We start from the raw sequence: 23,133 nt of genomic DNA, 5'->3' as shown, positions 1-23,133 counted from the left end.
TCTTAACCTTTGACCTTGAAAAATGGTGTGCACCATTGCTAGGTGGGAGACCATCATCATACCAGGTTTGATCGTGATCTGTCCAGTGGTGGTGGCTGTAGGAGAATTGTATACACACAGACACACACGAATGCTACTATATATATATATATATTATATATGTCTGAATGAAAAAGATCAAATCTGTTTAAATTTCTGCCTGAATTCATTTCGCTGACTCAGTTCAGTCTTGAAAGATAAAGGATAACCTCTGTAGGGGCAGCTGTGCATGCAATTGTGAGGCAAGGGTTGCGCAAGCCCAACCACACCTCTCCTGAATTGCCACTGTTTGAGTCCAGTGGCAAGGAGAAGTCCAGGACGACTGGAAATAATGCCGAGATAATCGGAAGCACTTGGAAGTCCCAAATGGTCACCCATTTTGTTCTGATCAGGTTTAATGTTGCTTAACTTTGGTGATCCAGCAGAAACCGGTGTGTCAATGTGATTACGCTGTACCTGAATTCATTTAAGGTGGTGAAAATTGTCTGACTTGCTATTTGCTTTCTCACTTCCTCTCACCTCCTGAAATCATTTAGTCTAGTGGCTAGAAACACTTTTTTGTTTGCTAACTTTTGTATGACTGGACAGACTTGTATTTATTTTTTTTATACAAATCAATGCACACATATATATATATATATATATATATATATATATATATATATATATATATATATATATATATATATGCGCATGTGAGAGAGAGAGAGAGAGAGAGAAGTAATGTGAAAATAAAGTAAGCAACACAGAAATATTAATTTCATTCCCTGGAAATGTCACCAGGCTAATTGCTAGCCTTCCTCTAGGATTGAAGCAAACGTTTTGGTGTAGCTTACTTGTCAAAAATAGATTTTTATATTGCTATGAAGTTGTTCTTACATATTCAGCACTGTTAAATATATTATATCTTATGATGTAATATAGATGAGAATGAATGTGCATAAAGTGTGTGTGTGTATATATATATATATATATAGTGGAGATGATAATTAATAAAAACTGAAGAAAGTGCTCAATACTGTTGTAGAGCAAGTATGTGTTTTATTTTTTATTACCGTATCCCTTTCATTCAGGTGACAATTCTTGACAGTATCTGTTTTGTCATTCTTTCATTATATGCTCTGTAATTACATTGAGCTATATAGAAATATAAGTGAATAAAGAATATTTCCACAGATATATATATATATATTTTTTTTTTTTTTTTTGGCTGTCTGTAGTGTCCTCAAAGTCTGAGGATGCTACAGACGGCCAAAAAAACGGCCATGTAGCTGAAACAACAATGTAACTTAACAGAAAGATACGGTAATAAAAAATAAAACGTGTATATATATATATATATATATATAATTATTTTTTTACTATAATATGTATGTGTATCTGTGGAAATATTCTTTATTCACTTATATTTCTATATAGCTCAATGTAATTACAGAGCATATAATGAAAGAATGACGAAACAGATACTGTCAAGAATTGTCACCTGAACGAAAGGGATAAATTGTAAGATGATCAACATCATGAAATTTGGAATATAGATTTTTTCATTCTTTCATGTTATATATATATCGGACTACCCGGCATTGCTCAGTTGTAAAATATGCTTAAATATATTTTAATTTCTGCAGATTTCATGTTATTATTGTTACTATTATAGAGCCAATTCTGTTATTATTATATTGTACCTAATATATAGTAGTGCTCCCTTCTGTCATGGTCTGTTAGTAAAATATGCTTAAGTATATTTTAATTCATGCAGATTTCATATTTATTATTATTGAGCCAATACTCTATTGATTATTATATTGTATCCAATACATAGTGATTTCAAGAGTGTGATTTGCCATCAGGTAGAATCGAAACCAAAACAAGCATCCCAGCTTAATTCGTTACCAAAGTTCATACGCATACAAAATCTTTAAAAAAATAACGTTAAAATATAAATGTATATTTGTGCATGTGTAAAAATAACGTTTAGTTGACTTACACGTGCCAAGTTTCAATTTTTTCTAATTTTGAACACTAGGCAGTTATTTTTATTGGCTAAAAACCAAATCGAATTTGTTCTGTGGAATTCACTTACATAAATATCATAATGCATTAAAACAGTGTGACATCAATCAGCTTTCCTCTTGACATCTGTTTTTAACAAGTTGACCTAAAGATGCATGGGAGGGGCCAAGGGAGAAATCAACTGTTGGCTGACATCAGCTTTGTTTAAAGAATCCAAACCACTGGTAAACTTAATATCAGTACAATGAGCAACTATTGTTCTATCTTTCTTTAGAATTCTTTCTTTTTCATATGTATTGTTGCTTTCTCTCTTTTTTTTTTCTTTTCTTTTTCTTGCTAAGAGTTTTTTTCTCTTTCTCTCGTTTTTATCATCACAAAGGAGAATTGAGTTAGGTGTTTTTTCTTCATGCATGACCGGCATGCCCTAAAACAACTCCACTAATGTTAGTTATGTTTCTCAAATTGAAAAAAAATCAATTATACAAGCGTTCAATTTTCAGCCTAACAACCTCTATCAAAAACTCGCCAAGCCAAATGAATAGATTAACGCCTCTCGCTCTCTCTCTCTCTCTCTATCGCTCTCTCTCTCTCTCTCTATCGCTCACACTCTCACCTTCTCTTTCCCCACACTCTGCCTTTCCCCAAACTCTCCCCCTTTCTCCCTTTCGCCACACTCTCTCACCTCTCTCCCTTTCGCCAAACTCTTCCCCTCTCTCCCTTTCGCCAAACTCTTCCCCTCTCTCCCTTTCGCCAAACTCTTCCCCTCTCTCCCTTTCGCCAAACTCTTCCCCTCTCTCCCTTTCGCCAAACTCTTCCCCTCTCTCCCTTTCGCCAAACTCTTCCCCTCTCTCCCTTTCGCCAAACTCTTCCCCTCTCTCCCTTTCGCCAAACTCTTCCCCTCTCTCCCTTTCGCCAAACTCTTCCCCTCTCTCCCTTTCGCCACACTCTTCCCCTCTCTCCCTTTCGCCACACTCTTCCCCTCTCTCCCTTTCGCCACACTCTTCCCCTCTCTCCCTTTCGCCACACTCTTCCCCTCTCTCCCTTTCGCCACACTCTTCCCCTCTCTCCCTTTCGCCACACTCTTCCCCTCTCTCCCTTTCGCCACACTCTTCCCCTCTCTCCCTTTCGCCACACTCTTCCCCTCTCTCCCTTTCGCCACACTCTTCCCCTCTCTCCCTTTCGCCACACTCTTCCCCTCTCTCCCTTTCGCCACACTCTTCCCCTCTCTCCCTTTCGCCACACTCTTCCCCTCTCTCCCTTTCGCCACACTCTTCCCCTCTCTCCCTTTCGCCACACTCTTCCCCTCTCTCCCTTTCGCCACACTCTTCCCCTCTCTCCCTTTCGCCACACTCTTCCCCTCTCTCCCTTTCGCCACACTCTTCCCCTCTCTCCCTTTCGCCACACTCTTCCCCTCTCTCCCTTTCGCCACACTCTTCCCCTCTCTCCCTTTCGCCACACTCTTCCCCTCTCTCCCTTTCGCCACACTCTTCCCCTCTCTCCCTTTCGCCACACTCTTCCCCTCTCTCCCTTTCGCCACACTCTTCCCCTCTCTCCCTTTCGCCACACTCTTCCCCTCTCTCCCTTTCGCCACACTCTTCCCCTCTCTCCCTTTCGCCACACTCTTCCCCTCTCTCCCTTTCGCCACACTCTTCCCCTCTCTCCCTTTCGCCACACTCTTCCCCTCTCTCCCTTTCGCCACACTCTTCCCCTCTCTCCCTTTCGCCACACTCTTCCCCTCTCTCCCTTTCGCCACACTCTTCCCCTCTCTCCCTTTCGCCACACTCTTCCCCTCTCTCCCTTTCGCCACACTCTTCCCCTCTCTCCCTTTCGTCACACTCTCTCTCTTTCGCCACCCTCTCTCTCTTTCGCCACCCTCTCTCTCTTTCGCCACCCTCTCTCTCTTTCGCCACACTCTCTCTCTTTCGCCACACTCTCTCTCTTTCCCCACACTCTCTCTCTTTCCCCACACTCTCTCCCTTTCCCCACACTCTCTCCCTTTCCCCTCTTAATTTGCCAGTCTCTCTACCTCTCGCTCTCTCTCTCTTTCCCCGCACTCTCCCTCTCTCTCTCTCTTTCCCCGCACTCTCCCTCTCTCTCTCTCTTTCCCCGCACTCTCCCTCTCTCTCTCTATTTCCCCGCACTCTCCCTCTCTCTCTCTATTTCCCCGCACTCTCCCTCTCTCTCTCTATTTCCCCGCACTCTCCCTCTCTCTCTCTCTATTTCCCCGCACTCTCCCTCTCTCTCTCCCCGCACTCTCCCTCTCTCTCTCCCCGCACTCTCCCTCTCTCTCTCTCTCCCCGCACTCTCCCTCTCTCTCTCTCTCCCCGCACTCTCCCTCTCTCTCTCTCTCTCCCCGCACTCTCCCTCTCTCTCTCTCTCCCCGCACTCTCCCTCTCTCTCTCTCTCCCCGCACTCTCCCTCTCTCTCTCTCTCCCCGCACTCTCCCTCTCTCTCTCTCTCTCCCCGCACTCTCCCTCTCTCTCTCTCTCTCCCCGCACTCTCCCTCTCTCTCTCTCTCTTTCCCCGCACTCTCCCTCTCTCTCTTTCCCCGCACTCTCCCTCTCTCTCTTTCCCCGCACTCTCCCTCTCTCTCTTTCCCCGCACTCTCTCTCTCTCTCTCTTTCCCCGCACTCTCTCTCTCTCTCTTTCCCCGCACTCTCTCTCTCTCTCTTTCCCCGCACTCTCTCTCTCTCTCTTTCCCCGCACTCTCTCTCTTTCCCCGCACTCTCCCTCTCTCCCCGCACTCTCCCTCTCTCTCTCTCTCTTTCCCCGCACTCTCCCTCTCTCTCTCTCTCTCTTTCCCCGCACTCTCCCTCTCTCTCTCTCTCTTTCCCCGCACTTTCCCTCTCTCTCTCTCTCTCTTTCCTCGCACTCTCCCGCTCTCTTTCCCCGCACTCTCTCTCTACCTCACCCTTTCCCCTCCTTTTCCCTCATTACCCCTCTTAATTTTTCAGTCTCTCACTCTGTCTCTCTCTCTCTTTCTTTCTCTCCCGTCTCTCTCTCTTTCTCGTCTCGCTCTCTTTCTCGTCTCGCTCTCTTTCTCGTCTCGCTCTCTCTCTCGTCTCGCTCTCTCTCTCGCCCGTCTCACTCTCACTCTCTCTCGCCCGTCTCACTCTCTCTCTCACTCGCCCGTCTCACTCTCTCTCTCTCTCTCGCCCGTCTCACTCTCTCTCTCTCTCGCCCATCTCACTCTCTCGCGCCCGTCTCACTCTCACTCTCTCGCGCCCGTCTCACTCTCACTCTCTCGCGCCCGTCTCACTCTCTCGCGCCCGTCTCACTCTCACTCTCTCGAGCCCGTCTCACTCACTCTCTCGCGTCTCTCTCTCTCTCACTCTCTCTCCTGTCTCGGTCTCTGTCTCTCTCCCGTCTCACTCTCTCCCTCTCGTCTCACTCTCTCCCTCTCGTCTCACTCTCTCCCTCTCGTCACACTCTCTCCCTCTCGTCACACTCTCCCTCTCGTCACACTCTCTCCCTCTCGTCACACTCTCTCCCTCTCGTCACACTCTCTCTCTCTCTCTCGTCACACTCTCTCTCTCTCTCTCTCTCGTCACACTCTCTCTCTCTCTCTAGCCAGTCTCTCATTCTCTCTCTCTCTAGCCAGTCTCTCATTCTCTCTCTCTCTAGCCAGTCTCTCATTCTCTCTCTCTCTCGCCCGTCTCTCATTCTCTCTCTCGCCCGTCTCTCATTCTCTCTCTCGCCCGTCTCTCATTCTCTCTCTCGCCCGTCTCTCATTCTCTCTCTCGCCCGTCTCTCATTCTCTCTCTCGCCCGTCTCTCATTCTCTCTCTCGCCCGTCTCTCATTCTCTCTCTCGCCCGTCTCTCATTCTCTCTCTCGCCCGTCTCTCATTCTCTCTCTCGCCCGTCTCTCATTCTCTCTCTCGCCCGTCTCTCATTTTCTCTCTCGCCCGTCTCTCATTCTCTCTCTCGCCCGTCTCTCATACTCTCTCTCGCCCGTCTCTCATACTCTCTCTCGCCCGTCTCTCATACTCTCTCTCGCCCGTCTCTCATTGTCTCTCTCGCCCGTCTCTCATTGTCTCTCTCGCCCGTCTCTCATTGTCTCTCTCGCCCGTCTCTCATTGTCTCTCTCGCCCGTCTCTCATTGTCTCTCTCGCCCGTCTCTCATTGTCTCTCTCGCCCGTCTCTCATTGTCTCTCTCGCCCGTCTCTCATTGTCTCTCTCGCCCGTCTCTCATTGTCTCTCTCGCCCGTCTCTCATTGTCTCTCTCGCCCGTCTCTCATTGTCTCTCTCGCCCGTCTCTCATTGTCTCTCTCGCCCGTCTCTCATTGTCTCTCTCGCCCGTCTCTCTTTCTCTCTCTCGCCCGTCTCTCTTTCTCTCTCTCGCCCGTCTCTCTTTCTCTCTCTCGCCCGTCTCTCTTTCTCTCTCTCGCCCGTCTCTCTTTCTCTCTCTCGCCCGTCTCTCTTTCTCTCTCTCGCCCGTCTCTCTTTCTCTCTCTCGCCCGTCTCTCTTTCTCTCTCTCGCCCGTCTCTCATTGTCTCTCTCGCCCGTCTCTCATTGTCTCTCTCGCCCGTCTCTCATTGTCTCTCTCGCCCGTCTCTCATTGTCTCTCTCGCCCGTCTCTCTTTCTCTCTCTCGCCCGTCTCTCTTTCTCTCTCTCGCCCGTCTCTCTTTCTCTCTCTCGCCCGTCTCTCTTTCTCTCTCTCGCCCGTCTCTCTTTCTCTCTCTCGCCCGTCTCTCTTTCTCTCTCTCGCCCGTCTCTCTTTCTCTCTCTCGCCCGTCTCTCTTTCTCTCTCTCGCCCGTCTCTCTTTCTCTCTCTCGCCCGTCTCTCTTTCTCTCTCTCGCCCGTCTCTCTTTCTCTCTCTCGCCCGTCTCTCTTTCTCTCTCTCGCCCGTCTCTCTTTCTCTCTCTCGCCCGTCTCTCTTTCTCTCTCTCGCCCGTCTCTCTTTCTCTCTCTCGCCCGTCTCTCTTTCTCTCTCTCGCCCGTCTCTCTTTCTCTCTCTCGCCCGTCTCTCTTTCTCTCTCTCGCCCGTCTCTCTTTCTCTCTCTCGCCCGTCTCTCTTTCTCTCTCTCGCCCGTCTCTCTTTCTCTCTCTCGCCCGTCTCTCTTTCTCTCTCTCGCCCGTCTCTCTTTCTCTCTCTCGCCCGTCTCTCTTTCTCTCTCTCGCCCGTCTCTCTTTCTCTCTCTCGCCCGTCTCTCTTTCTCTCTCTCGCCCGTCTCTCTTTCTCTCTCTCTCGCCCGTCTCACTCTCTCTCTCTCGCCCGTCTCACTCTCTCTCTCTCGCCCGTCTCACTCTCTCTCTCTCGCCCGTCTCACTCTCTCTCTCTCGCCCGTCTCACTCTCTCTCTCTCGCCCGTCTCACTCTCTCTCGCCCGTCTCACTCTCTCACTCTCTCTCTCTCTCTCGCCCGTCTCACTCTCTCTCTCTCTCTCTCTCTCTCGCCCGTCTCACTCTCTCTCTCTCGCCCGTCTCACTCTCTCTCTCTCTCCGCCCGTCTCACTCTCTCTCTCTCTCTCGCCCGTCTCACTCTCTCTCTCTCTCTCGCCCGTCTCACTCTCTCTCTCTCTCTCGCCAGTCTCACTCTCTCTCTCTCTCTCTCGCCCGTCTCACTCTCTCTCTCTCTCTCGCCCGTCTCACTCTCTCTCTCTCTCTCTCGCCCGTCTCACTCTCTCTCTCTCTCTCTCGGTCTCTCTCTCTCTCTCTCTCGTCCATCTCGGTCTCTCTCTCTCTCTCTCTCTCTCGCCCATCTCGGTCTCTCTCTCTCTCTCTCTCTCTCGCCCATCTCGGTCTCTCTCTCTCTCTCTCTCTCTCTCTCTCTCGCCCATCTCGGTCTCTCTCTCTCTCTCTCTCTCTTGTCCATCTCTCTCTCTCTCTTGTCCATCTCTCTCTCTCTTGTCCATCTCTCTCTCTCTCTTGTCCATCGGTCTCTCTCTTGTCCATCTCGGTCTCTCTCTTGTCCATCTCGGTCTCTCTCTTGTCCATCTCGGTCTCTCTCTCTCTCTCTTGTCCATCTCGGTCTCTCTCTCTCTCTCTTGTCCATCTCGGTCTCTCTCTCTCTCTCTTGTCCATCTCGGTCTCTCTCTCTCTCTCTTGTCCATCTCGGTCTCTCTCTCTCTCTCTCTTGTCCATCTCGGTCTCTCTCTCTCTCTCTCTTGTCCATCTCGGTCTCTCTCTCTCTCTCTCTTGTCCATCTCGGTCTCTCTCTCTCTCTCTCTTGTCCATCTCGGTCTCTCTCTCTCTCTCTTGTCCATCTCGGTCTCTCTCTCTCTCTCTCTTGTCCATCTCGGTCTCTCTCTCTCTCTCTCTTGTCCATCTCGGTCTCTCTCTCTCTCTCTCTTGTCCATCTCGGTCTCTCTCTCTCTCTCTCTTGTCCATCTCGGTCTCTCTCTCTCTCTCTCTTGTCCATCTCGGTCTCTCTCTCTCTCTCTCTTGTCCATCTCGGTCTCTCTCTCTCTCTCTCTTGTCCATCTCGGTCTCTCTCTCTCTCTCTTGTCCATCTCGGTCTCTCTCTCTCTCTCGTCCATCTCGGTCTCTCTCTCTCTCTCGTCCATCTCGGTCTCTCTCTCTCTCTCTCGTCCATCTCGGTCTCTCTCTCTCTCTCTCTCGTCCATCTCGGTCTCTCTCTCTCTCTCTCTCTCTCGTCCATCTCGGTCTCTCTCTCTCTCTCTCTCTTGTCCATCTCGGTCTCTCTCTCTCTCTCGTCCATCTCGGTCTCTCTCTCTCTCTCTTGTCCATCTCGGTCTCTCTCTCTCTCTCTCTCTCTCTCTCTCTCTTGTCCATCTCGGTCTCTCTCTGTCTCTCGTCCATCTCGGTCTCTCTCTCTCTCTCTCTCTCTCTCTTGCCCATCTCGGTCTCTCTCTCTCTCTCTCTCTCTCTTGCCCATCTCGGTCTCTCTCTCTCTTCTCCTATTCTCTCACATTTCTGACTATCTCTCTATTTTCACATCATTTCTATATCCCTACACCCCCATCTCTCTTTCTCCATATCTTTATATATATATATATATATATATATATATATATATATATATATATATATATCCTCCTACAAAGAGAAATCTTTCTCCCCTTCTTTAATCGCCCTCCTTTCTCTCTATCCCGTCTCTTTCTTCCTCCCTCTCTCTTTTTAATTAACTCTACCTCCATGTTTTCTTTCTCTTTTTCCTTTCTATCTCTATCATCTGTTTTACTTCCACCACTCTCTCTCTCTCTCTCTCTCTTTCTCCTCCTTTTTCTTTATTTAAAAAAAAAAATTCTCTTTTCAATTTAATGCAATTTTTATTTAATTTTCGTTTCTATTGGTTTAGATGTATTTTCTTTTTACTATACTATTTACTTTGACTAAGTAGAAGATTTTCCAATTCTTGATTGTTTAATCTTTAATGTAGTTATAAACATGGGTTTTTTTTTTTTTTTTTTTTTTTTTTTTTTCTCAGTTGAATAAAGGAAAATTCGTTGAGGTGTATGTTATGGCCATTTTTGTGGAGCAGTGTCTTTTTTTCATTCATTTCTAGATTCTCTTTCACATGCTTCAGTTAATGAGACTTTTAAGACAGGATTTCTTTCTCTTGCCTTTTATAGCTTTGGATGGTAAAACCTGATGTAAGTATAATCACTGTTTTGTCATTAGTCTTCAAGGATTGAGAATTTCCAGGAACTTTAAAAAAAAAAAAAAAATTTTTTTTTTCTCCCGCTTTTCTGTTTTATTTTTGGAATTTTAAACCAAATTTATATTTTCACTTTTTATATATATGTAAAATTGACCTAAATATTTTAAAATAAAGTTTAGTTTTGGGAATGATGTACTACTGCCTATTTCAATTAGAATTTTTAATTTTTTCAATTCTTTTTATTTTGGGAAGTATTTTGCTTTTTAAGTAAAAGTTAGTTATATTTTATATTTACTTTTAATGCGTTTCATTTTGAAAAAAAAAAAAAGAAAGAAAGAAATTGATATAAACGATGTGTGAAATATACTCGTTATAAATCTTAATTTATACCAGTTAAGTAAAATTGAAACTATGAAAATTAATTTTGCATTTAAAACCAAACAAACTTTTTTTTTTCTAATTGTAATTAGGGTTTTATGTTGATCATAAAGCCTAACCCCCCTTTTTAATATAATGAAAAATTTACAAAATCGCAAACACTTTTCTATTCTATTTTAATAAACAGTGAAAATATACAGCTATATATAGTATATGGAAAAACAAAACAAAAACAAACAAATCTTGTCAGATTTGCAAATCCTTGTGTCCTTTATTGCGATGTTAATAACAAGCATCACCTTTCCATAGATTTCACTAGTTTGTTTCTGTTTTAGTGTCTATAAAATGTAAATTTTGAAAAATTAACTCTATTAACATTTAGCTTTTCATAGAATTAAACAAATTTCATTTTATTAGGAATATATTCATTTCTACATAGGTGTAAAATAATTCATGCTGATGTATAGTGCTAAACCAATGTATTGTACGAGTCGTGTAGCTAGCGAGTGGCTACGAGTCATGTATTGCTTTGAATTAGCAAATACTAACAATAGCTAACAAATCTTTTAGTATATTAGCAAATACAGCTAACGAATACAAGTTGTATATTGCTTTAAATTTTAAGAAAGTTTTTGTGCATATTTTGAACTGTTAAAAATGTACTTTATAAAATAAAGCGGAATTAGAAGGCGCATTAAAATAAATTTGTTATATTGTAAGGATACTTTTTATATAAATTCTCCGAAATAAATAAATAAAATAATTAAGGTTTCTTTTAGCAGTTATTTTGATAAAGCAGTTATGAAGACCTCACAAGGAGATCTCTGCTAATGTGTGAAATGTTTGTGTCTGCATGTCTGTTAACTAATTTTAGCCCAGTAGACTTAGTAACTTGAAAGTTGTCTATAGGGGTCTTATTTCTTTTCTTTTTTGTTTGTCTTGTAAACTGATATGCAAGAGAGCATAAAACTCGATTTTTCTTTTGAGATGTAAACCATTTTATGATCTTTTTAGACAGAATTAAAGTTTTATAAGCTCATAACTTGTCATGCAAGCTCTATTCTCACAATTTTCACCCTAACATTTTTGGATTTATGTCCAACCCTTTGTTGCACTTTTTGAATGCTTTGAGGGTGTTGGTATTAGTAATCTGTGCTCAGCTATTATTACAAGTTTAATAAGAAATTAAATATTAATATTTCATCCATTTTTAGAGAAAGCATAACGAATCCAAGACACAAAAACCAACATCATAACTCTGATTTTGAACACACAAAAAAATAATGATTGGAAACTTGTAGTGGCAACTTTAATATTTTCAATAATTGGCTATATTTATTTCAACAAAAACTTATCTGATTATTTATGCTTGTCACAGTGATCTTGTGTATCAAATTGACTATTGTTAAATTTCTCTTAAACCTGAAACACTTAGTAGCTAGGATTGCATATTCTATTTAAAGAAAACACTGACATTAATACTTTCATTTTAAAATCAAATGCATAGATTATATATAACTTAAACTATAAAAATTTTATTTAACTAATCCCATTAATTCTTAGCAATTTTCAACCTCATATCTGTAAATTTTTGTACATTTTTTTTTTTTAAAAAAGCTAATAAAAGCACACTCATTACAGTGAATTTTGTCTTCTAGATGACATTTTAAATGAAATTTTAACTAATCATCATGGGAGTATTTATTAGAGTTTATAGTAAAACTAGTCGGCCGCCCAGCATTGCCCAGTCATAAAATATGCTTAAATATGATATTTTCATTAATACAGATTTCATATTTATTATATTATATTGGACTCAATATGTACTAATGATTTAAAAGGTTAAAAAAAAAAAAAAATGAATTGTGTGGCACCACTGAGAATCAAAATCAAAGCTTATGATTTATTTTTTCTTTGACTTTAATGCTTGAGCTATGAAGACATGTTTGCTACAAGGCTAAAAATAAAACATGAACTAATAGCTATTATGTTATGCATGCATATTCGTAATGCCGTCATTTGGCCATAACCTGGCAAATTCCATTTTTTAATTTTCACACTTTTGCACCGATTTTTCCCTGGCTAAAACTCTAATATAAAGTTTTGCATGGGTTCGAATACCCTATATATTAAGTTTCGTGTCTATAGACCAAAAACTGGTAGGAGTTCTGTTTGTAGGCATAGTTTTTTAAACAAATATAATCATAAATATGTGTGTGTATATATATATATATATATATATATATATATATATATAGAAAGAGGTTTGTGTTTACTATAACCTTTTTATGTAAATATTACGCATGTATAAATCATGTAGAATATCTGTATGAACATAATTACACATAATAGTTGACTAAAGATGATCATCTTATGAGAAAACCGAAAAAACTAAAAGGGAATTAAAATGAATGTCTAAAAGAATATGCAAATTAGCTAGATCTTTTGCAGATGAATACAGTTTCTTGACTCATATATGTTATATTTTCTTTTTAAATAAATAGAAAAAAGGCTTGCTTTTTTTTTTTTTTTTTTTTTTTCTGTTCTTGGCCTCTGGACCGGAATTGGAGTGTAGTATCTGTTCTGATGCTTCACTTAAGTTAATTGGTCCTTGGTCAATGTAGGGGAAAACCTTCATACTGAGACAATTACTATTTTTTGGATACTGCCAGAGTGCCCTCTTTTTTTGGGGGGGGGGGTTCTTCCATATTAAAAACGACGTTGTGTCCAATTTGTTTTTGTGGGGAAGCAAATAAATACCTGAATAAATAGAAAAAGGGTTTTTAACATGAATATCAATACACAAAAAAAAAATATATATATTTTTTTTAAATTTATATATAGTATAGATGTTGTAAAAGAATTTCATTGTATAGTTTTACTATCTTGTTCAATTGCACTTACTGTATATGTAGTAGTCTTTTAGGGGCAGCGAACTCATTTTTATTAGCTATTGCTAAATGCCGCCCCTTCTCAGAGTCGCTTTAATTCAAGTTTAATATTATTTTAAAAGTTTACTATTCTCAATGTTTACATAAATAGAACCGTTTGAATATTTTATTTCTATTTTGTGGTTTATAAATTAATTGAAGGAAGATGATTGCATTTACCTTTTTGTATAATTTTATTCAAACGTGTTCTATTTTCATTGAATTTATATAACAAAGAGGCCTAGCTCCTAATTAGGTGTGTTTTTAAAAAATGATATAATCTGAAATTTTTCTTCTATAATATTACAAAATAAACTTTTTTAATTCAGTACAACATATTGGAGGAGTGAGTGGGGGGGTTAATGATGTACATGCCTACCTTTTTCTTTTTATCGTACATTAGACAACTGGAAATTGTCAATAAAGTATTCCGCGGAAAATTGAGTATACACAGTTTAATCAAAACACATTCAAACAGAAAGTAAAAATGATTTAATAAATACGAGTTGTGTAGTTAGCGAGTGGCTACGAGTTGTGTATTGCTTTAAAACTTTCACAAGAAACATTCGTCTAGCTGTAAGCACTATCAATAATTCCCCCCACTCTTTATCTGTGCCTAAACCTAAACGTAGATTCTATGAACAAAGCTTCTTTCTTAGAACTGCATGCCTGTGGAATTGTCTTCCGTTTTCCTGCTTTCCGGCTGACTACAATATGGTTGTGTTCAAGTCTAACGTAAATAAGTTCTTGATGAGCCGTTCTATATAAGTTATCAAATTTACCAAATTTTCATTACTAATGATTACTATATTGTCCAATGTCTACTGTACACTCTTTAACCCTTATCCTTGAGTGGCCTCTTGGCATTGATAAGTGGTGATGCCTATGTAAAAAAAAAAAAAAAAAAAAAAAAAAAAATTAGCCATTACAGCTAACAAATCTTTTAGTATATTAGCAAATACAACTAACGAATACAAGTTGTATAGTGCTTTAAATTTTAAGAACGTTTTTGTATCTATTTTGAACCATTAAAAATGTACTTTATAAAATAAAGCGGAATTAGAAGGCGCACTAAAATAAATTTGTTTATATTATTGTAAGGATGCTTGTCATATAAATTCTCCGAATTTTGTTTTTAATTTATTTTTCAAAAATAAAACTTAGGTTTTCATAAATACAGATTTGTGTGAGTAAACAGGAAAAAAAAAAAAAAGATCCAATTATATTATTAAAAGTTGGAAATGTTTTTATTTGAATTGTCTCCTTTCAAAATTAATCTAAAACTATTTAATATTTTAACTTTGGTCCAATTACTTTTTTATGTACATGAAAAACATTTGTTTATACAGAGCAAAATAATACAGTAAAATGAAAAACTATGATGTTTCTGAATTTTTGAGATGAGGATTGGGTATTCGTATTTGGATTCATTAGGTGACTGAAAAAAAATGATTGCAAATTACTTAGGACCTCTATCAAGTCATGGCTGACGGAACAAGAGCATGCTACCCCTCGTGAAGTAAAATAAAAGGGTTCCATTCGAAATTTTGTCCAAATTTCTGAATTCAACAGAAACATTCTCGAGCTCAACAAGATGCACCTGAAGAAGTTTGGATATTATATCGACTGTAACGTTGTGAAAATCACACCCAAGATGAGAACAGTGGTCCGATTTAAACCAAATAATATGGATGGAAAACTAAGACAGACCTGAAAAACAGGCTTTGAAAAATGTAAAGCAAGTGAAATGTCTAATGATTACTGATTATTTGAAGCCATATTTCAGACGCATAGTGCATCAGTGATGTAAAATTATCCTATTTTGCTATTAACATAGATTCTTGAAGATTTGGGGAATTTTGCAATTAGTTTCAATAGATAACTAATGATATTAAGATTAATTCTAATATATATCTATTTTTAATTGTGGAATGCAAACACATTTTTTCCTTGCCCCTCCCGCATCCCCTCCTTAATTTTTATAACTGATTGTTTTTGTACATGGAAGTTAGTGGTGGTGGTAGGGGACATGTCTTGCCTTTTCACACAGTTATTTAAAAGAATATGATAATATGCCACTAAGTATAAATGAAAATAATCAAAAAGCAATCGATTTGTTGAATTAATGTGGCAAATGCATTCTAAATATCAGACAAATAGGTGCAAGTCTATAAATGGTCTACAAGTAATCTTTTTTACTATAAAAATCCGGAAAAAATCTTTATAATGTACGTACTTGTCACTGCATGAAAATGTCATATTCCAAAAATCATGTAAATCGATCAAATAGTTTAAAAAAATTTTTTTTAAGAAAATCAAATATTATGAGACATTTTATCGAAAAAAAACTTCACACCATCTTGTTTTTGAATGATACATTCATTGCTAGCGACACCTATTGGGAATGTTTGGAAGATAAGATCAGAAAGGGGCAGACAATCGACATTCCACACTATAGAAAAAAAACTTGGAAAATTAAGACATAAGTTTTTGAGGATGTTGAAAATGAAAATAACGTTTAAAATTCCAGCAAACGAGTAGTTTCCCAGATATGAAGAAACTTTACTTTAAAGAAAGTGGGGTATCACTTTTCTATAATAATTTAATGTATAATGATCACCCACTTTATGGCCACCACTAGTGTAAAACTTGAATTTAAGCCGCTGAAATACACATTTGCCGAATTTTTGTTGGACGAGCGTCAACGTGTGGGTTCTCAATTTACGTAAAATTCTTCATATCTTGGAAACTACTCGTTTGCTGGAATTTTAAACTTTATTTTCGTTTTCAACATCCTCAAAAACTTATAAATGTCTTAATTTTCCAAGTTTTTTTCTATAGTGTGGAAAGTCGATTGTCTGCCCCTTTCTGATCTTATATTCCAAACAGTCCCAATAGGTGTCGCTAGCAGTGTTCAAAAACAAGATGGCGTGAAGTCATTTTTCGATAAAATGTCTCATAATATTTGATTTTCTTAAAAAAACCTACTTGATCGATGTACGTAATTTTTGGAATATGACATTTTCCTGCAGTGACAAGTACGTGCATTAAAGATTTTTTTCAGATTTTTATAGTAAAAAAGATTACTTGTGGACCATGACTTGCACCGACAAATATGTTTTTTAAAGAGATTTTTATAATCTGAAAAATATTTTGAATGAAAACAAAATCTAATAAAAAAAAAAAAAAATATCAAAGAAAATTATTATTTTTTTATTTTTTTTTCAGCTCTTTTTATTATTATTGTTTTTTTTTTTTTTTAGCTTGGTAGGGAGGGGGATAAAATAGTGAACAAACATACTATATTGATCCCCAAAGGAAAAGGTAATGGCTGAGAGAATGATGATATGATAATGGAGTACACCCCTCATTTTCACACACACACACGTGTGTGTGCACTCAAAAGAAAAAAGAGTGCTTGTTAAGATACAGTCGACATGTTTTTTGCATTTTTAAAAATATATTATTTTAAGCAATAACAATATTAGGTACTTAATTGTCATGCTGAAAATAGTAATATATCCAAAAATTACGAAAGATCGGGTAGAAATTTATTTCAAGTTAAAAGTAATTTTTACAGAAAATTGGGTAAAATTGCATTTTTCTTAGACATTATAAAGTAGGCAGACAGACTAAACACAGGGAACATAACTCCGAAAGGAATATTTTAGATTATTTGTGTCATGGCTGTGATATTTGTTGTCTCTAACGATAGACTTTTTTACTAAAAATACGATAGCAGTTGTTCTACTCAGTGATTTTTCGTAATTTTTGGATATATTACTATTTTCGACATGACAACTAAGTATGTCATATTGTTTTTACTTAAAACGATATATTTAAAAAATCGATTTGTCGACTATAGCTTAACAAGAAATAAAAAAAAAAAATAGAGGGGTAATACCTGGGAGGATCTCTCTCCCTATAAAACCAGAATGATATGCTTGTATGGTCAAATGACAACAGAACAGATATTATCCCCTTCTCAAAAGGAGGATATAACACCTGAGAGGATTAACATATAAACAGTAGGTAATTCCTGGGAGGATGATCTTATTACAACAGAACTGATACTACACTACCCATCCATATTAAAAGACTAGCTGGAAGCTCGACATTGCCCGGTCGTACAATACACTTAAACATGCTAGTTTAATTTATGCAGATTGTGTATGTATTATTAGAGAATCGATTCTGTATTGATTATTATATATTATGAGGAATAATTTGCCTGATTGACTAATTCGCAAAAAAAAAAAAATAATAATAATTTCATTCATCAAATTCTGTCTGTGTTTGTTTACAATATCATGTCAGCTGATATTTGGGTCTGATGATGAATGCCCTGGAAAAGTCACTTTTGATTAATGTTTAGTTTTAAAATATGCAAATGAAGAAATGATTTGCGGCAATTTTTAAATGGTACCTCTTTTATTGTAAACTGAACTCATTAATAAGAAAAAATAAAAATAAAAATGGTGATACACCCATGCTTGAACAGGGGATTATTCTGTAGTCGTATGCGTTACCACTTAAGCTATATCTCCAGATCACAATAAATCTGTTTCTTTAAGAAGAAATGATTTGCTAAAATTTTATTATCTCCCTTGGCCAGTGTCACGTAAAATATTCCTCTGTAAAAATGCTTTTTTATCTATAAGAGAGAAAAGCTATTTTTAAGATTGGATTTTTTTTGATTTTCGCTACTTATCAGATGAATTTCTATACAAAACTCATCTAAGAACACTGCCAAACATGTAAATTAGCTTTGTGTGAAATGTTAAAAAAATAGGCTCAGGCATTTCAGAACTTATGAGGAAGGAAGAAATATACACACATGCACACAAAGTGACTTTTATATAATAAGTAAAAAAAAAAAGAATCCCCCCCCCCCAAAAAAAAAATAAATAAAAAATTGGTAGTAAGCAAACAGGCTTGAACCCGTAACGCGAAAGGGGGGAAAAAAAAAGAAACTTCTCCAAAATAGTGATCTTGTCGAGAAGCCCAGCGAAAAAAAGCCTTTCTTGAACATACAGAAATGCTTGCACCCATTTTGTCTTTATATAATAGGTGGTTTCTTGACCATTTTTGCTAAGATCAAAGTATTGTATCTGTTCTCAGCATTCTAGCAACATGTTTGATTAAAAACTTTCAGTTAATTGTGAATAAGCTATTCTTGCACCTTTTAAAATAAATTATTATTAGGATAGAAATGAAATGAAAAACAAATATTTATTTAAAATGAGATTCAAGAAATATTTTATAAAATATATGCACAATGTGGAGCAGTTTTTTTAATAAGTATGTAAATTTATATTTCTGTGAAATGTAGTAAAATCGTGAAAACATAGTGTCGATTATGTTACTACATGGATGTAAATGCCATTGAGAAAATGTTGCATTTATTCATATGGATGTATATTCTTTTTTCATTCGTTTTTATCTTATCTTGGAGCCTTAGGTTTTTAAACATGCACACTTTATTAACGTATGTCTGAAATATAAAAAGGGCTCCTTCAGTTTTTGACAGACTTTGGATACTCATGAAGGGGTGTCTGCGCATGAAATTTTTGTCGCAGGAGGTACGCAATCTCCAACCACATCTCTCCTGAGTCGACATTGTTAAATACCAGTGGCAAGTGAAGCGTCTGTACAAGACGACTGGAAACAAATGCCGAGATAAGCGAAGAACACATACAGTACCTAGAATTCCCAAATGGTCACCCATCTGGTACTCACCAGGTTCAACGTTGCTTAACTTTGGTGATCTGACGAGAACGGGTGTGTCAACGCAATTATGCCGTATAATGTTTGAAATGAATGCATTTGTTAACCGACAAGTAACAAAAATACTTAGAAGTGCATGCCTGTGGAACTCTCTTCCATTTGTCTGTTTCCCACCTGACTACAACTTGGATGTCTTCAAATCCAACATAATCAAGTTCCTGCTGAACCGCCCCTTAAGTAAGACATTTTATCAAGTCTCCATTACTAGCGATGACTACGATATTATCGCATTGATTACTGTACTGGGCCTTGATAAGTGGTGACTTCCTTGTAAAAAAAAAATAAATGCTTAAATGAAAAGATGCAAATAAAATTCTAATAATTAAGGATAATTGTATTTCTTTATAAACTATAACTTAACATTATTGAGTGGTAAAATTTAATCATTTATTAATTATAAATGTTGTCTGGTATTCAATCAAGAAGGAAAAATTAAACTGATGTGTTTTTGAAATAAGCAAACAAGTTGATTTTGTTTTTAATTTCCCAATTAGATTGCAATGCATTAAAAAAAAAAAAAAACAGGTCGCACTGCATATAAATGCAAATTTGCATTTCTCTAAGTGCAGTTTTTATTATTTTTTGTTTTAAATTTGATTTAGTCTATATTTTTTTTTTTTTTTCATAGAAACTGAAAGCTTCTTGTTGAAATGCTTTAATTTCTTTTCTATATAGAAAGTATAACTAAGAATATTAAAGAATCCAAATAAAATATTTCTTTTGCACATGAGAAGGTTAGGCTGGCTAGCCTGTAGCAGACTTAATAGCTTCTGTCTAAAGTTTTCGTTCTCAAAGCCAAATGCAGCAATAAAAATAATTTTTTTTCTTTTTTTGTTTTTTTACTTGAATAAAATTGGAATCGGGAAGTTAGATTTCATTTTAGCTTGATTAAGTAAAAATGAAAAATAACCTTTTTATTGAAATGATGGATTCGCATCATTGTCTACAAACTATTTAGATCAAAAGCGTTCAAAGATAGGATAAAGATACAATTTTCAACCATTTTCTCAACAATAATTTGTACATGTTTTTGTTCAAAATGAATGTTTGTTTCTATTCTTTTAAAAGCATATGATGACTATGGCACCGGGTTCAAGGCTGACATCTTCAGTACCTCTCGTTCCGACTTCTCACCCAGGGCCCATGGAACAGACTGCAAACCACCAACATTCAGCACAACCTGTTTTTGGTAAATTTTTTAAATTTTTTTTAAATTTCTTATTTTAAAATGTTAATAAGCTTCAGTTTGAAATTATGACTTTTAAATTATAAAAGGAATTTTAAGACTTATTTTAAGAGATGTTAATAAATTATTTAAGCAACTTTGTTTTATATGCATAGTGTAAATGTTTTAACTATAACTTTTCTTATCTTGTCTAGTGACTTCAGCTGTTCAGCACCATCCTAATCATGGCCCAATGCCTCATCCGACTCCTACGCACATGAGCCATCATCCTGGTGGAGGTCATAGTCAAGGAAATCAAATCAATACTCAGGGAAGTGGACATCCAGCCCAGAGTCCTGTTCAAACCCAAGGTCCATCATCCCAACAAAGCCAGCATCCACAGCACCCACCCAGCTCTGGAACTCCTCAACCTCCGCCCCCTATGAACTACCAACCAATGGGTATCCAGGGACATCCACCACTTCAAGGCAGTCCCCATAATCCCACATCTCCTCCCAGTGTCCATCCAGTGTCACTGCCATACCCTTTACCTCCCCATTCACACATGCAAGCCACGGGTGCACAGATGTCAGTACCAACTGGTGCCCAGGGGCATCCACAAACTTCTGTTACACACTCACAAATGCATAGCCATTCACCTCATGTGAATCAACAAATAGTTATGATGCCACAACCTCCTGCAACACATCCGCATACACCACAGCATATGCAGCCTCAACCGGTTCAACCTGGACATCATTTTCAGGGACACCCTATGCCAGGTGAGTAAAAATGTTTACTTCAGAAAAAAATATTGTAAATTGAATATTTTATATATATAATATATATTAGTGATGGGACGATTCCAATATTTTTCCCGATTCTGATACAATTACTGATTCCTTGCAAAATTCCTGATTCCGATACAATTACCGATTCCGATTCTTTATAACTTTCTAAATATTTAACTATAAAAATTGTTATTTTGTCCTATTTACTGTTACATGTGCATATATTTTCTCAAACGTAAAAACACATTTGTGAGGAGGTGATCCGTAGATTTCAGTTTTACTGGAAGTTTAAATCAATAAATATTTGTTTCATTATTGCTACAAGCCGTGGAAGCTGTTTTCTTAAACCAAAATCAAATAAAGTAGATAATTAAAGGAATCGTTTTTGGCATCATAAAATAGGCTAAAATTTTTCCAATTCCGATACCCCAAAAAGCTCCGATTTATTCGATTGCGATTCCGATTAATTGTCCTAACACTTATGTATATATATATATATATATATATATACTAGCTGGGGTACCCGGTGTTGCCCGGGTATTGGGAGGTGTGTGTGATGTTAAATAAAAAAGAAACTGGGGGGAGGGGGGGTCGAACCCGAAGCCCTTAGGCGAAGTTTGAAAATAAAATCGGCCAGCCAGAATGAGTTAGTGAAAGATGTTTGAATTTATTTAAGTAAGAATCAAACTGACAGGTGTGCGCCCAGAAGTCGTCGAGCGTTACGACGACGTCAATGACCAGGTTTGTTTGTTATAAGCGAAGTAAAAAAAGAAAACAACGTTAAAACTTAAGCGGGGAGGAAAAAAACACAAAAAAAACTAACGTAAGGCAAACGAACGATGAAAACAGAAAAACGAACACGTGAAAATGGCTTAAATAAGCCTGTTTCGATATTAAAATTTAAAAAATCGGTGGGTACCCCGGTGTTTTTGGGTGTGTGGTTGGGGGTGGATAAGCAAAGTAAAAAAACAAAACAAAAAAAACAGAAAAACGAACGTTACGTGAAAAATGGCTTAAATAACACTGGTGCAATATTTAAATTTAAAAAATAAAAAAAAAAAGACATCTCACACTGATTTGAACCCCAAACGTTTAGATAATGAACCAATGCGCTAATCGACTGACCTAACGCGACGTACATGAAATTTGTTCAGTTTTTCAACTATTTAAAGTAAATCAGGTCATGACGTCATCTGGCACATGCGTAGAACCGCTCGTTGTCACGAGAAGACCTTTTTTTGTTGACCCCCCCCCCTCCCCCTGTTGAAAATTGTTGATTTCAGGGTGAAAAAATGAACGTTTTTGGCCAATTTTTCAAGCGAAGGATAGGGCTTCGATATGATACCGAGTTTGTGAATTTTCGTCAGTTCTGTCGAAAGATTTTAGCAGACACACAAACATACACACATACATTTTCGCTTTTATATATATACTAGCGAGGGGTACCCGGCGTTGCTCGGGTGTTTGTAGGTATGTGTGAAAAAAAAAACAGGTGCTCGTGAAAAAAAACAAAGCTTTTACGACGCGCAGTTGGAAAATAGTAAAGTGTGAAAAAAAAACAGGTGCGCGTTTTTGACGTGACGGCGATAGGTATTCAGCAGTTAGCATTTTGTGCGGAACAGTTTTTAATAAGGTCAATAAATCGGTTTGTTTGTTTTTAAAAACCCGAGCTACCGTCTGATATGACGAAGTCGACATTGACCAAACGTTACTTAGCTCTCTAGAGACCACTGGCTCTGGGCCTGTGATTAGAGTCGAGTTTCGCTTTTTTTTATACCGAAAACTGAATGTAACACGTGCCAATGCAGGAAATGTCGAATAATTAACGTTTGAAAGTCTTTATACTAGGGGGGGGTACCCGGTGTTGCCCGGGTGTTTGTAGGTGTGTGTAGGGGGGGGGGATAAGTAATAACCCTGAAACGATGTTAAAAAAATCGGAAAAACCAAAAAAAAAAAAAACAGCGGAAAAAAAAACCTGCTGTGTGTATAGGGGGGGGGGTAAACTAAAGAATAAGCGAAGTAAAAAAAAAATAAAGATACGTTGCCCGCATGTCTAAAGATGTAAAAGAAAAAAAAATAGTTTTGGTCGTGAGGCTGGATTGAACCCGGAACGCGGAGATGAAACTAACTCCAACCGCTTAACTGTGTAGGTCAAGAGTAAGAGGAATTGATTATAGTGTTAAAATAAGGCTTATAAAGCGAGTGAAAGAGGTTTGATTGACAGATAGCCACTAAATGAGGTCATCGCGGGAGCGTTACGAGATGACGTAGCAGTATTTTATTAAATTACGTATTTCGTTTCCTGTCTAGACATCTCTGTCTGTCTCTCTCTCCCTCTCCCTCTCTCACTTCGTCTTCCTTACTCTAAAATGGCGTCTGGCTTTTTTTTTTTTAAACTTCGATCGTTAATATTTTTTGTAAGCATTTTTTTTTTTTTTACTTCACATTTTTGGTTTGTTATTTT

The 23,133-nt window shown here is 38.2% G+C and overlaps 2 protein-coding genes across 11 annotated transcripts in view; both read left to right on the top strand.

Moving 5' to 3' along the window:
- LOC145276914 (uncharacterized) overlaps positions 1 to 23,133 on the top strand; it is a 229,912-nt gene that overhangs the window by 135,920 nt on the left and 70,859 nt on the right. For 6 of the 10 annotated variants that reach the window (XR_013868060.1, XM_080128413.1, XM_080128391.1 and 3 more), the window contains exons 18-20: positions 9,590 to 9,610; positions 19,782 to 19,902; positions 20,094 to 20,660. Coding sequence is in view for 9 of the 10 variants with exons in the window: in XM_080128413.1 (XP_079984539.1) it covers positions 9,590 to 9,610; positions 19,782 to 19,902; positions 20,094 to 20,660 (709 nt within the window). In the remaining variant the exon portion in view is untranslated. The remainder of the gene's footprint in view (positions 1 to 9,589; positions 9,611 to 19,781; positions 19,903 to 20,093; positions 20,661 to 23,133) is intronic. The other 4 variants (XM_080128431.1, XM_080128404.1, XM_080128454.1 and 1 more) reach the window with 1 other exon arrangement.
- On the top strand, positions 1,669 to 9,452 carry LOC145279830 (uncharacterized). Its single transcript, XM_080131241.1, has 3 exons — positions 1,669 to 2,946; positions 7,412 to 7,502; positions 9,445 to 9,452. The coding sequence occupies exons 1-3, from the start codon at positions 2,494 to 2,496 to the stop codon at positions 9,450 to 9,452; spliced, it is 552 nt and encodes a 183-aa protein (XP_079987367.1). The 5' UTR covers positions 1,669 to 2,493.

The sequence above is a fragment of the Euprymna scolopes genome, chromosome 1 (assembly GCF_053919585.1).
Source record: "Euprymna scolopes isolate OS-2025 chromosome 1, ASM5391958v1, whole genome shotgun sequence".
Lineage (NCBI taxonomy): Eukaryota > Metazoa > Mollusca > Cephalopoda > Sepiida > Sepiolidae > Euprymna > Euprymna scolopes.
The sequence above is the reverse complement of the archived record's forward strand: the minus strand, read 5'-3'. Positions and strand labels throughout refer to the sequence as shown.